The sequence below is a fragment of the Canis lupus genome, chromosome 16 (assembly GCF_048164855.1).
Source record: "Canis lupus baileyi chromosome 16, mCanLup2.hap1, whole genome shotgun sequence".
Taxonomy (NCBI): domain Eukaryota; kingdom Metazoa; phylum Chordata; class Mammalia; order Carnivora; family Canidae; genus Canis; species Canis lupus.
The window spans coordinates 7,319,731-7,334,483 of record NC_132853.1 but is presented as its reverse complement, the minus strand read 5'-3'; the positions used below and the strand labels follow the sequence as shown (position 1 = coordinate 7,334,483).

At 49.1% G+C, this 14,753-nt stretch overlaps 1 protein-coding gene across 5 annotated transcripts in view; it reads right to left on the bottom strand.

Annotated features, from left to right (window-relative positions):
- The window catches only part of GPR107 (G protein-coupled receptor 107), an 80,904-nt gene that overhangs the window by 6,642 nt on the left and 59,509 nt on the right, over positions 1 to 14,753 (bottom strand). For all 5 annotated transcript variants that reach the window (XM_072778323.1, XM_072778324.1, XM_072778325.1 and 2 more), the window contains 3 exons: positions 7,536 to 7,585; positions 6,301 to 6,384; positions 5,352 to 5,470 (listed from right to left, as the gene is read on the bottom strand). In XM_072778323.1, coding sequence (XP_072634424.1) covers positions 5,352 to 5,470; positions 6,301 to 6,384; positions 7,536 to 7,585 — 253 coding nt within the window. The remainder of the gene's footprint in view (positions 1 to 5,351; positions 5,471 to 6,300; positions 6,385 to 7,535; positions 7,586 to 14,753) is intronic.

Here is a 14,753-nt window from a genome sequence, read left to right as displayed (position 1 = left end):
CTATCAAAGCCTTCAGCCACGAATGGTAATTCAGTGGCTGTACACATGACACATCTAGACCCCGTCCACTGGGACCTAAAGGCAGATAAATGATTTTATGGGGTAAGGAAAAATTCCCCCTTTTATTTCTCCTTTCATTCCTTCATTCATGTTGCTGCTGCGACCAAGCCTCAGAGCCACCCAGTCCGCCCCAGAGCTGGGACTTAGACAAGAGTCCCTTAGACTCATAGGCTAGCTATACCTCTGGCAAAGTCAGGACATAATGGGCTGCCAAGACATGGTTCTTAGGGGGATCTAGGGGGCTCCTACAGATACTGTGAGTGGAAATGTGGCCCCTGGACAAAGGAAACTGCCACATTTTGTCATATGGCTCAATGTCACTTCCTGTCAGCTGGTGCGGCCGGGACCCAAGCACTGGAGGAAGGATGCACCTCTTCAGGGTGACAGGCATGCACAAAGGGCTCGTCCTCATGGGACTGCCTGTCTCCAGACTGGGATGGGCAGGTGGAGCAGCTGCAGGCCCAAGAGAACCAGAAGCCTCTCTAGCTCCAGCATGGTTTCTCTAAACACTTGAGATAAAGAAATGCAACCTCAAGTCTCAACAGTGTCACTCATGGTGACAGCAGCTGCTACAGGGCTTTGGCCCCCACTGGAAAGGGCAAGGGCTTCCATACAGCTGGGGCTGTGAGCACAGCCCATTCATCTGACCCCAAGTGGGGCTTGGGCTGTGACTTGGGAGACACACCTGCTACCTGTCTTTCCCCAGGAATACACTGCTTTCCAGCTGGCAGACCAACTGAGAAAACAAGGCTCGCTCCGTCATGCCAACCTGGGGCTGGGACAGAGAGGGACAGAAATCAGAAATCTGTGCCCTTTGGATGCCCGCAGCCCAGCAGGAGATGGTCTTCCAAAGCAACACACAGAGCTGCTGGAAACACACAGGAGAGCTCTGAGCAGGTGGGACAATGGCTTGGGGTGGGCAGAATCATCTTGTCAGGGTCTGGGGGCAGCCTCGATGCCAGTACTGAAAGAGGAGGAGCAGGGGTGATATGGGGGGTGGGAAAAGGGCCAGGGAGTTTCTGAACAAAAGAAATGTTAACGGACAAAAAGCATGGAAGAAACAAAAGAATGTTCCCTGCACGGTTCAGGGAGTGCTAAGCAGTTGCTGGCAAAGGTGAGTGGCAGGAAGGTCAAGGGTGGGCAGGGCAGGGCCGTGGAGGGCCTGGTCTCCCTTGCCACAGAGGCTGGATTTGCTTCTTATGCCAGGGTTCTCAGTCATGGCTCAAACAGGATGCCCTGGGGAGCTAAAAAGGCACAGAGGTAACTGAGTCCTGACACTGAGAATCAAGTCTTCAGAGGAGGGACCAGGGACGAGGACAGCTGTAGGAAGGCAGGGTCCTGGGGTTTCAAGGAGGAGAGGGAGAGGACACACAACATTGAGTCCCCAAGAAGTCTCACTCCACATGGGCTGAGAAGAGGGAGGTGTGGAGGCCAATCGCCACATGCTGCTGAAGGCGAATGGCTGGAAAACAGTGCCATCAAGGCCTATAGGGAATGCAGGGGACAGAAACCTGGGTAATGATGGGCAGGTGGCTAGAGGGAAGCAGCTGGAGCTGGGGTTGGGGTGTGGTTACTGAGGAGACAGCCAGGCGACCTCAGGCTTGGGTGAGCCCTCCCCATGACAAGAGGCAGAATGGAAGCCCCCCTGGCTGGTGGAATCGGGGAGTATGTGAGCATAGAAGGATGTCACGGGAGCAGGCAATGGTGAGGTAAATGGAAGCAGGGCAAGACACCTGATGGCCATGATGCTGGGTGGGCCTCTGCAACCTGTTGTCCAGCAAACTGCCAACAAATGGGAAGGACACCTGGTGCCCAAGCTGTGGGTGAGCCTGGTCTGCCCGTCAACTGACACTCGGACACCGCAGCACTGAGAAAGAAGGGCACCGGGCTCAAGGGCCGGCAGCTTCTGGGCCGGTCTGAGGTGACAGTAGCTGTGATGGGCCAAGCAGATGCGCTCCCTGTGGACTCAGGAGAGCATGTGGAGGACAGAGAGGGGTAAGGGGGGAGCAGGGCAGAGCTGGAGAGAGCAGAAGGACCCAGTGCTGTCTCTCACTGCTCAGATGCATCTAAAAGGTGACCCCTTCCTCTCCCAGCAGGACCCTGATGGTCTGTGTGGCCAAACAGGCCTACTGAACACAGGCAAGATAGGAGGGGGAGCTCTGGCACCCACTGCTCCTGATGCTGCACCTATGGGGCCCCCGGACACATCATTTCTGTAACCGAACCAAATCATAATGTAGAACCCAACTAAAAACAGGTTTCTGGACTCAAGATGTAGAGACGTCTGGTTGGGAAACAATTCTATCAGTCTCTAATACCCGTTTCCACTTTTGTTGCCCCACCACTTGAAGGACAGCAGTCAGGTAGGAAAAGGTTCCCAGCAACCCTGAGGCTAGTATTCGGGAATGGGAAGCCCGGAGAGCCAATGTCCTGGCCCTGGACCCTACACCAAATGGTTCTTCCCATTCTGACTTCTCCAGATAGCAGAAAGTAATTCACATCATCAAGTATATGCACAGCACAGGAGGCAGTTACTAAGTCTGATCACTAAAACTACATCTAATACTTTTTAACTTGCTGTACTTTTTATAACAAAATTCTCTTACCAAAATTGGTGAGCCTCTGTGAGTTTTAGCCCAAAGAGAGGTGTGTCCAGAAATAAAAGGAAAAAAAGATAGGAAGTCAGGTACTTCTGACTGCACCCTCACTCTGTAGGCTCAGCTGGAGAAGTTGGGTGAGGCCTGGTGGGAGCACTCCACCCCCAGGAGGAGCCCGGCCTGTCCTGGCCTCAACTGCCAAGACTTGCCTCCCAAACACACTGCACTTCAGAGGAAGGAGGTAAAGACAGGTAGAAGAGAAACTACCCAGGGGCGCCTGGGCGGCTCAGTTCGTGAAGCATCTGCTTTGGGCTCAGGTCATGATCCCGGGGTCCTGGGAGGATTGGGCCATGTCAGGGGGTTGAGGGGGGTGTCCCTGCTCAGCGGGGAGTCTGCTTCTCATTCTCCCTCTGCCTGCTGCTCCCCCTGGCTTGTGTACATGCTCTTGTGTGCACGCTCTCTCTCTCTCTCTCTCTCTCTCTCTAATAAATAAATAAAACCTTAAAAAAAAAGAGAGAGAGAGAGAAACTACCCAGAATCTCAGCCAATAAGGTCAATGAATGGCCCAGGTCAGAGTCTGCATGCCACCAGTGGGTAAGACTCGTTAGAAGAGGATTTGTTTTGAGGTATGTGAGGCCTAAGGAATACTCCTTCCCACAAAGAGGAAGTAATACTTGTTCTGTGGTGAAAAGCAGATCAAGCTCCTTTTTAACAGGAAACACCCTCCAATGTGGATGACAGAGAGCTCATGATCTTCTAGAAAACACAAACAACAGCTCTGCTTGCCTCTGGCTTGAGTTATTTCTGGAAGAGTTAAGAGGTGCCATCCAGGAACAGCACCTCCAAGCAGAAGTGGGAGGGGACAGCTTGGGGCGCAGTGGCACCCCGAGAATCTGCAAAGAGCCCTCACACTCGCCTGTCACCTGCAGGTGAGCATGGATGGCAGGCTGACGGCTGGGGCCTTTACCACATGCCTGTTCTGCTGTCACATTCGATCAATCTATAGAACTTTCTCGACAGCAGAACTTTCTCCCAGCCAGAGAGAAGCCCCAGAACAATTTTCCTGCTAAATTAAAGGCACATGACCTCAGTCAGCTCCCCAACTTCTTTTTCACAGGCTAAGCGGGACTAGTGCTTCTTGGAAACAGCACCACCCTGAACAAAGCCTTTGCCTTGGTCTGAGTCTCTTGCAGGTACACATTCAGCCCTTCTGCCACTGAAGAGAAGCTCCCTTAGTATCACAGGATGGCTCCCACTTAGCCAGCCACAGAAAACACGGAGTCATCACAGCGCTCCTCCCTTAGAACAGGAGTGTAAGCGGAGGCAACCAACAGACACCCCTTGGCATTCCGATCTCTCCTGCAGCCTGCCAGAATTAAAGACACACACTCCCTCCAGTCTCCACATGACTTGTGGTCTGTCTGTCCGCTTCCCCCACTTCCCTACCCTGATTCAAGAACATACAGACTGTCCTGCAGTTATCACAGATTCCCAGCAAGAAACAAAAATCCAAACAAAATTTCTAAAAATCCTACCATGAGACAAAAACACCTTTACAATGTGTCCATGCTTCTGATACAATGGCTGATGGTGGGGATGCGGAGGAACAAGAACTCCTACACTGCTGGTGAGAACATCGAAGGGCCCCATCATCCAGCATCTAGCTGCATACCCCAGAGAAGCCCTGCCGTGAGGGCAGTGTATAAATACACTGCATCCCGCTCACTGCTTCTTACCTGACTGACTTGCATTTGGGCCCCTTCAACCAAGTTCCTTACTCAGGTTCTGCTATTTCTAGAAAAGGCACCCTTCACGGCTCTACCACTTTCTTCTCTGCTAACTGTAAGAAGGTATTTCCTCCTCTGCACACAGAGCTGTGGTTTGGGGCCCACAGGTTTATTGTTCCCATAGTGAGGCGGAGCATAAAGAGTGGTCCTAGGCTGCCCTACAGCTCAGTAGGGCCCAGCACCGGCAAGAGGCTAAGCCTCTGAATCCGGATATGTCAAAAGGCCACCTGCCTTGCTGGAGGCAGCACACTTGAAACTCAGCCTGAGGCTAATCTTCAAACACAACAACTGACCTGGCCCATCACAGTTCATTGGTAAACAAGCCAATACTCTTAATCACTATTCCTTTTCTAGATAATGAGTACCCTTTCCCAGAAAATACGACCCTAAAGTCACTTGCCCTATGACTCGAAAAACCCATTTGAATGCTCTGATAGAGGTCAAATCACTGCGCTAGCTGTGAAAAGCCATTTCATTATCTGATGACTGAGGAGTCTGAGGACAATTAGAGGACTCACAGACGACTCAGACTATCACATTTTCAGACATCAGCTCCCAGTGGCAGGGGTCCAACAGGAAGTGGGGCTGCCCAAGCCTAGCAGTGAAAGGGTCAAGCAGATGCCCAAGTTCTCACCCCTGAGTTATTAGAAGCAGGCTCTAACGATGCTCAGGGATGCCTAATCAGATGGCCAGCTCCACTTTCCCTGCAAAGACTGAGCGATGCTTGGCAGATGCTGTACTTTAATCTGAGTAAGAGAGCCTGGGGCTTAAGTGTCCATTTCCTTCTGCTAAATATAGAGGTACCACCTCTGGAGCAACAAAATGCAGAGAGAAGCTGCTCCAATTCACACCGTGCTGTTTAGTTGGGTCAAGGGGCAAAGGAGGAGGGGCAAGAAAGATTTCTTACACTGATTCCATTTCCAAGTCATCCTCCTGAGAAAGTTGTAGGTAGGGGTTATCTGAAGCTGGACGGAATTTACAGCCCGTAAGAACAAAGAATACCAACGTGGCCATTTCATCCAGGAGCTGCAAATTAAAACAACCCCCCCCACCCCCCAAAAAAGGGATTAGCAATGCTGTTCTTCAGAAAGCAGTGGAACTAAACAAACTAGCCCAGCCCTCCCACGCTGCCCCCCAACTGCTGACCACTCACTCAAAGGCCAGGGCAGCGCTAGGGATGGGTCTCCTCACAAACTGGGCCAGAGCCTCAGCTGGGAGCATTCTGCCCAAAGATGACATGTAAGACACTACACTTTAACCAGTCTTCACTGGTATCTTTTAAGAGCTTCTTGTATCCCTGTTTCTTATAGCGTCCTCAGCACCAAGTAGGTGCCTCAGGGAAAGTCTTATCACTGTGTGTACACCTGGAAGTAACCCAGCACTGTGTACCAACTATACATTCAGGTAAGGACAAGAAACAGAAAAGGCTCTAAATTATTTGGTTGCTTACCCTAGTAGTTAACTGGCCCTAGCATATGGCAAAGACACTGTATTATTGAAACACTAATGTACATAGAAGGAGGGCACTCTGGATTCTAAGCTTCTCTAAGCCCCATAACAGAAGGAAAGACCATGTCTCACTGGGTTTTAATTATATAGGGCAAATCTCACACTCTCTGCCTGAGGCTTTTCTCTTCAAAGTCTTATAAAACTGAAAACTAAAATCAATAATGCAATTACTTCCTTATTTTTCATGTAATCCAGCAGCTTTCCTGGACAAAGAGATGATCTTAATTTTGGACCAGAAGACACAGAAGTGGCCACTGCTTGATAACTTTGGAGTAACCTTACATTATACCTCAAGACTTTATCCTCAGCCAGAGTGTCTCTGGCACTGTCCCCCACAAGCAGCACACCTGGTAGAGCCACTTCCACTGGAACGGAACAGCCAGTTTGAGGAGAAATGCAATGATCCTGGTGAAGTATATATAACATACGATCTATAGGAGAGAAAGAAATTAATAAAATCAATGTAGAAATTACAGCACCACTTTCTTCCAACAACTTGCTGTCACCAAAGAACTACAAATAAGAAGACAGAATGACCTGAAGAAAGTCACTGGACAGGTGCTGTTAAGTGTGGCAGAGACAGCTTCCCTGCTGGTCCCACTTAAAAGGACTTGTTCATCTCTAGGTGACCACCCAACATGGGGAGGACAAAATGTTTGGTGTGGCGGCTCTTAACTCTCGAGTCACCCTTTCCTTGCCTTTTCACGTACATAACATACTGACTTCAATCCCCAAAGGACAGTATTTTTTATTCCCAGGCCTTGAGGAATGTTTTTGAGTGGCAGCAGCAAAACGAAGCTCACTTTAACCTCTTTGGCAGAGGCTGTGCGCATCTAAGGCCCATACCAGAGGACACACCCTAACACTGAGTGCTCCAGTAAGGGAGGACATGGCAAGGATCTACCCTGCTGCCGCTGGAGCACGGCCTGCTCATTGGGACCACTCCCAGGACGGCTGGGCTTGCAGGGAAGGAATCGTCCAACCCACAGATTCAAGATGCCCCAGAAACTTTCTTTTAGGAGGCAGGAAGCAAACTCTAGAAGAGTTTGTACCTTACATATTCCAAGAAATTATTATCGTAATAAGTTATAGCAGGTCCTGCCTTTAGTGTATGCTCATTAGGGACTTTTCACATCCAGCAGCCCTGATTTTAGGCATGATCTCCGTTTTGCAAATGAATAAAACAAACCAGCCAAGAGTCAGTTGTGTATGGCACATGCCAGGAAGAGCACCTAGAGGAATAACTACCAAACTGTAAATGATAATCACCTGGGGGAGGTGGGATGGGGAAGATGAGGGTCATAAAACACTTCTGCTCTGACTCTATAATCCCCACATTGTAAGAAAACATCAAGCATGCACTACGTTTCTGAGTATTTAAAGCCAAATTTAAAACTAACATTTAAGAAGGAGTGACTCAGCTGTTTAATTTCCCCTATCAAAAGACACAATTTGGTTTGATAAAATAAAATATGCACAGCTCCAGGTAACACATCTTGTACTTTTGCCAATTCTTTGGAAGTTCATTTGCTCTACTCCCTAAACTGATCTTATTTACAGATTTAGGATTTTTTTTACTCACCAAGACGTAATAGTGTCTGAAAAGTTTCAGCTTTGCTAGGTTAATAGCAGCTAGGGAGAAGAAAGAACAAAATGGACAGGCATATTAACTTCTTTTCTCATTTTTAAAAGCAAGTGACATTCAGGTGCCCTCTGTCAAGAGGCCAAGTCCAATGCAGATGAGTACTGCCCATGGGGCACATCTATATTTCTGGAAATGCATCAGCTTGGCAGGATCTTCCCCAATCACCAGGAAGAATCAGGGAGTTATGGGAGCAGAAGGCTGGGGTTCCCAGCTCCAGTGGTGTGCTGGTGTGTGTCACCTCACTCATGGTTCAACTTTAAACTTGCCATGTTGTGGGGATGCTGACACCAGAGAAATGGGTAGACACTACAAATCAAGACTCCCCCGCCCCCCAAAAGCCACTGGTAAACATTTCAGCTCTGCCCCTGTGGCTGACAGAGCTGCACTCCCCCACTAGGATCAGTCTCAGGTGGGTCCCTGAGCCTCCCACTAGCTGAGGATATAAATTCAAATAACCCATGAATGCATCTTGCAAATTTCACTTGTAACAAGCTCTTTAAACACAACCCTGCTGGCTGTGTCCTACCTTTGGATCACTCAAGGTCAGAGAGCCAGGACAGCTAGCTTCCTGCCACCGCCTATGGCCATGAAATATTGATGACCACAGAGGGTAGCCTGGCTCTCTCCCCGATTAGCAAGCCTTTCATTCATCATAAACCTTCCTGCAGGAGGCAAATTAATTTGGCTTAATAGCATTCAATTACTGGTTCCGTTTTAGAATGGCACTGTGGGTGAAGAAAGTTCCTCTTCCTCTTCCTCCTCCTCTCGCTCAGGATTAGTGGAGGGCAGTCAGGCTTAGGGTCCCAAAAGAAATTCCTGGAATCCTAAAATAATCTTTGATGTGATTATCAACCAACAGTATCTGCAAGAATGTCCTCGGAGAAACCGAATGGCTCCATGAGGAGAGGATCAGAAAATCTTTAGAGAACACCTAACCCTCACAAGTGAGAGGCCATAACACCCAGGTGTCAAGCTGGACTGGACTAACACGTGCATCGTTCGAAAAAGCTAAATTAAAGCAGATCAGCAAAAGCTTTCTTATCTAGTAACCTCTCTGGTAGTCTCATTAGTTTTAAAATTAAATCTCTCTGGTTCTCATCCAGTTTGCCATTCACTCTGCCTTTGGGCCAGGCTCCAGGATGCAGCTAAACTGAGGCAGGGCAGCTGTGGCCTTTGCCCCAGGGAAAGAGAGGCACTACGCACCCAGCGTGAGGTGCGCAGAGAACCAAGTGAGTGATAGGAGCAGGTGATACAAGCAGGTACTCCTGCCCATCTCGGGGATGGCAGAAGCTCCACTGAAGACCAAGTTGTAAGCCCGAGAATTCTGTGTCGGATGGCTAAGCCACCACGGATTTAACGCTTCACACATCCGTATGAACCAGTATGAACTAGTACTCCTTCCGTGTGTCTTTCTGTGTGGATGTTTCCTGCCCACGTGGTCAAGGAAATGGCCTGCCCCCCAAAACAAGCAAAATCGTTCTTGCATACGAACACTCAGTTCTCTTCTTTGTGAATAACCGAGGAAGAACATTAATGATTACTCTTTAAATAATAAAAATGCTTTAAAAAGTCTCTCCTGAATTTCATTTGCTGAAATATATCCTACAAATGAAACTCCTGCCCTTGTTTCACCAAGAACCATCGGCCAGACTAGAGTGCAGCGTGAATTTTTTAGTCCTGTGTGTCAAGGAGCCATGACAGCATATGGTTGCTGTGGGCCCGCCCAAAGGGCTCCCAACTTAGACTAGAGGAGCTGGTGTCTCAGCAGAGGCCTGACCGGGGCTCGGGAGGGAGCAAGAGGCCAGTGGACAATGCTCGGAAAGAGCAGGTACAAGGGCCCAGGGGGCTACATGGGGAAGAGGGAGCCTGACAGCTGGGCTGTGGGGGAGGCCAGGGAATAAGTGGGGGCCATGGGGAGAGCCCAAAATGGAGCCTGATGCAAAGGACCACTAGCTGTCCTGGGTGCTACCAACAGCCCCAGGATGCCTCTCAAGGGTCTGAAGACATGGTCACATCTACATTTGAGAATAATCTCTCTAGAGAAAGGATGGAAAGAACCAAGAGTGAGAGTTCAAATGAAGTCAAAAGCCTCGAATTTGCAGAGGTCCCTCTAAAAGGTGATAAGGCACTTCTCCATCAGTGCAGATCCCACCTCAGGGGCCAGCTGGAAGAGATGGGATGGACAAGGTAAGTCTAATGGTCCCCTTCCTCCCTACTAGGGGGAAGAATTTGGGGTAGATGGAGAGGGAAGATAGAGGTGAAGGCGCTGAAGGATGAAGACCGTGTTTGAAGGGAAGGGTGTGGAAGGCGCCAATCTAACGTCTCCCTGGAGTCAAGAGCCACCACGTCACATGGTCCAGGCCACTGAAAGACACCCTGAGCTGAGGCAGGGTGCCCACCCCCGGCACTGATGCCTTGCCGTCTCAGGATATGTGCTAGGACGGACAAACAGACCTGGGGACAAGCACCATTGCCTCTAGGAAATGCAGCCACAGTAAGTAAAGCTCAGGGTCATATGCAAAACCCGCCAGTCATGACAGATGTCACTTCCAGTCACACACAAGACATTTGTTTATGAGACTAATAACATACTCTCGAGGCCAGGCTCCCACCTGGGTGTTCTAGTCACAGCCAAGACAGCAAAGGCAGGGAGGGAGCTGAGTTACTGAACTGAGAAACCAAAGTGGGTAACAGTGCACATCTGAACATTTTGGGTTCAAATCCCAACTCTACTGCCTCTTAGCTGTGTGACCTCAGATAAGCCATCTAACCTCTCTGAGCCTCAGTCTCTTCATCTGTAAAAGAAAGATAACAATACCTCCACGAAGGCTGTTGGCAGAGGTAGTGAGACAGTATGTGGAAAGTAAACAGCACTCAGTAAGCACTCAGTGAATGTCTAATATTACAGTATTGGGATTATATAATATCGACTGAACACCAAATGGGCTATAGACTGTTGCAGCGGCTGCCACATCTGGCAAGAATCCAGGCTCCAGTGAGTGCAACTGGACAAAGTGGGGGTCTGGGGGCTGCCAGCATGCCCTGGGCTCTCCTGACAGCAGTGCTGCCATCTGCACATGATGTGTTAGCCTGCTGAGAAGATTCAACCCTAGAAGGGAAACCTCACCAGCATTATACAAGGAGCAGAGAGAAAGGCAGCAGATCGCAGCCTGGAATCCCAAGCCTCTTTCTGCTTTTTCCCAAAAAAGCTGCCCCTAGAGTTGAGAACACTGCTGAGCTTGACGCTCACTGGCTCACGGCAGGCCGGGCTCCCACGGGAGCAGAGGCTCCTAAAGTCTGGGCTGGCTATTTCTGACCCCACCACCACCAATAGCAAATATGGTAAAAGAGTGAGTCTAGTGGGATGAAAAAACCTCGGACAGGAGCCCAGAGTCCCACGTTCCAGTCCCTGCACCGTCATGGCTCCATGGGCCTGGGCCTGGCCTGGCCTTCCCTTCTCAGGCATGGGTCTGCTTGTGGGCAGGAGGATGTCTTTTTTTTTTTTAAATAGAGTTTATTTATTTAGTTAGTTTGTTATTTTTTAAGATTTTATTTATTTATTCATAGAGACGGGGGGGGGGGGGGCAGAGGCACAGGCAGAGGGAGAAGCAGGCTCCATGCAGGGAGCCTGACCCGGGACTCGATCTAGGGTCCCCAGGATCAAACCCCATGCTGCAGGCGGCGCTAAACCGCTGCGCCACCGGGGCTGCCCAGGAGGATGTCTTTATGGCAATGTTTCTCCCTGGGGTGAGCACCAGAATCACCCTGAGAGCTTCTCCTAGTACACATGCCTGACTGCCCCTGTCATAGACCTGGACTTGGCCAGAGGACTTTGAAGAACCTCCCAGGGAATGGGGAAGGAGTGAGGGTGAGGGCAGGGAGGTTGTGTACCTGGCTCTAGGAGCTCCTGCAAGACCTACCTCCTGCTATGGGCGCCCCCCAACCAGGAAATCACCAGGACTCTGGATTTTGGCAACTACTTTTTGCTGAGAACAGAACAAGTACCCACGGAGGCAGAAAGTGCCCAGCTGTTTCAAATGCTTTACCAAGGCAGCAATCTCTGTGACCAGTAGCAGCAAGAGCAAAGGTACCCCATTTAAAGGAGCTGCTGCCCCTTCCCTAGACTTTTGCCTTTCCTCCGTCTGCCCAAGAGAACTACGAGGCAGGCAAGAAGACAGATGGTCACCTTCCTCCCCAGTGGACCTGCCTACATGGTCTTGAACCCTGACAGTGGTTGTCACCATCGACTGAGTGGGAACCATGTGTCAAGCACATCTCATGCTTCATGTGATAGCCTCCACGAAGGAAGAACCTCTATGACCACTGCCTCACAGAGGAAGGACTCAGGCCCGGAGAAGTTTACCAAATTATCAAGATCACACAGCTTATAAGCAGAGAAGCCAGTACTCAACGCCCAAGTCCACCTCTCTCTAAAGACCATGCTCTCGGGATCCCTGGGTGGCGCAGCGGTTTGGCGCCTGCCTTTGGCCCTGGGTGCGATCCTGGAGACCCGGGATCGAATCCCACATCAGGCTCCCGGTGCATGGAGCCTGCTTCTCCCTCTGCCTGTGTCTCTGCCTCTCTCTCTCTCTCTGTGACTATCATAAATAAATAAAAATTAAAAAAAAAAAAAAAAAAAAAAGACCATGCTCTCAATGCCCACACGTTGCACTATGAGAAAGGCAATTCATAGCTTTGTAATCCCCTGGCAACCCAGGGCTCAAAATGCCGAGCAATGCCCAGGAGCTGCCAGCAATCCATCTTGAAGAGTTAATACTGGATGATTTATGAGACATACAGAAGCAAAAGCCCATGACAGTCTCTTAAAGGTGAAAAATTTCCAAAACAATCCTCCTCTGAGTATAAAGAAAGCCTTGAGGCTTAAAACCATCCCCACCTACCCAACATCCTTTCCTTCTGCTTCCTCCCTGCCGTGCTTCAGAGAGAATTTTGAGTCAAACACAAAAATTACAGAAATAAGGATGATTGCAAAGCCTGGCTGGCGTCAATGTCTCTCTGACTCACCCTCTCAAGCTCAGTGGTTCCACAGTCTGCGTAAGCTCCGAGCTCAAGCTCCCTCTGCATGGGGGGCCCACACTGACCTGAAAGTGTCCATTTGGGGGAGAGATCAGCTCAGCTGGTGCTCTCTGACCTCTGCTGAGAGGAGATCCCACTAATCCATCCCACAAAGACAGTATCAGGTGCAAGTATGGCAACAGCTGTGATAAGACAAGAACTCTGCAGAGAAGAAAACTGATTTTTGAATTGTTGAGAATCATGTGAAAAGTGGTTCAAAGTACATTTCCAATATACATTTTTCCCACAATATACATTTAAAACAATGATCCAGGAGCAGTCAAAATTCACCAAACTGAATAGTTAAGGGCTATCTTATTATAAGCAAATATTATTGTAAAGGAACAATAAAAAGAAACAAAAATGGCCCAAGAAACTGGAGGGTATTATGCTGAGTGAAGTAAGTCAATCGGAGAAGGACAAACATTATATGTTCTCATTCATTTGGGGAATATAAATAATAGTGAAAGGGAATATAAAGGAAGGGAGAAGAAATGTGTGGGAAATATCAGAAAGGGAGACAGAACATAAAGACTCCTAATTCTGGGAAACGAACTAGGGGTGGTGAAAGGGAGGGTGGGGGTGACTGGGTGATGGCACTGAGGGGGGCACTTGACGGGATGAGCACTGGGTGTTATTCTGTATGTTGGCAAGTTGAACACCAATAAAAAATAAATTTATTATTTAAAAAAATGGCCCAAGAGACTGGCTGACAACCAGAGCACTTTAGGGAAGGCTAGCTGTAAGATTTCTGCTATCACATCTGGGGAGTCTCTGTTTTTGCCTCCCTTCTGCTCTAGAAACACCAAAGGCTCTTTGTGAGTGGGAGTGGGAGTGGGATCCTGAGGATCCATGCTGATCTGACTCTGCCCGTCTCTGCCAGTCGGCAGCATGCATGATGCTGGGAGCCTCGCTAGTCTGACACTGCAGCTGAGGCTGGGCTGAGCCAAGGAGCACTCTGCTCCCCCAGCTGTCCATGGCACAGACTCCCAGTTGGCAATGAGCTGGGTGAGAAGAAGGTCAGATATCCCATTGCTTGATGACACAGCCTGGTCAACAGCAGACAACACCTTCCCCGTAAGAGAACCAGATCTTCCTAAATACTGGGGTAATCAACTGAGAAGAGTCAGTTTCAACTGTGACTCGAGACTCACAGAAACCAAATGCAATGCAAGGCCAGTAGGCAGAAGGACTATGTCCAGGACCAGGGAGAGCATACCAAGATCGCAAACCAGGCCTGCTGCATGGCCAAGGGCCCCCCAAGACAGCATGGTCCCCAATATTTTGCAGGCCTAATAAAAAAAAAATGACAATGTGTCCAGAATGTGGCTGCTTCTCAGGCTGGGGATAGAGGCCTCTCTGCTTTTGGCTGTAGAATATTAACTCAAGATGGTGACAATGGTTAATTATGTTGAAATGTTAAGCAGAAGCTGTTATATTAATGACATTAGAAGAACTTCTGGGTGATCTGCTAGGGGAAAGTAATGAAAACAGAGTTTTAGGGATTAAAAGAAATGAAAAATCATTGTATTAAAGCCAGTCTAATCAAATTCTCTTTCTTTCTCATTGCTTCTTCATAATAGTCTATTTAGCTGTTGTTTTACCCTTTCTAGGTTCATGGACTGCTTTGAGACTGTGGAAAGCCACAAACCCTCTACCCAGGTAAATGCATGCATGCACAAAATCTCAGGAAGTTTCTGGCGCCCACACACACCCCTCCCATAATGCACTCACAGATGCCATGTGGAAAATATGTGAACTAGAGAGCTGGCCACACTCTTGACACGAGGTGGTCTTGACTGCAAGACAGAATGCCACTCTCATACCACAGGAGGGGCTTTGTAACCCCCTGCAGGGACACCTAGGTGGCTCAACAGTGGAGTGTCTGCCTTCAGCTCAGGGTGTGAATGGGACCCAGGATCAAGCCCCACATTGGGCTCCATGTGGGGAGCCTGCTTCTCCCTCTGCCTGTGTCTCTGCCTCTCTCTCTCTCTGTGTCTCTCATGAATAAATAAATCTTAAAAAAAAAAAAAAAAAAAAGCCCCTGCACCGCACCAGCTGGAGAGAAAGTGTTCTTGG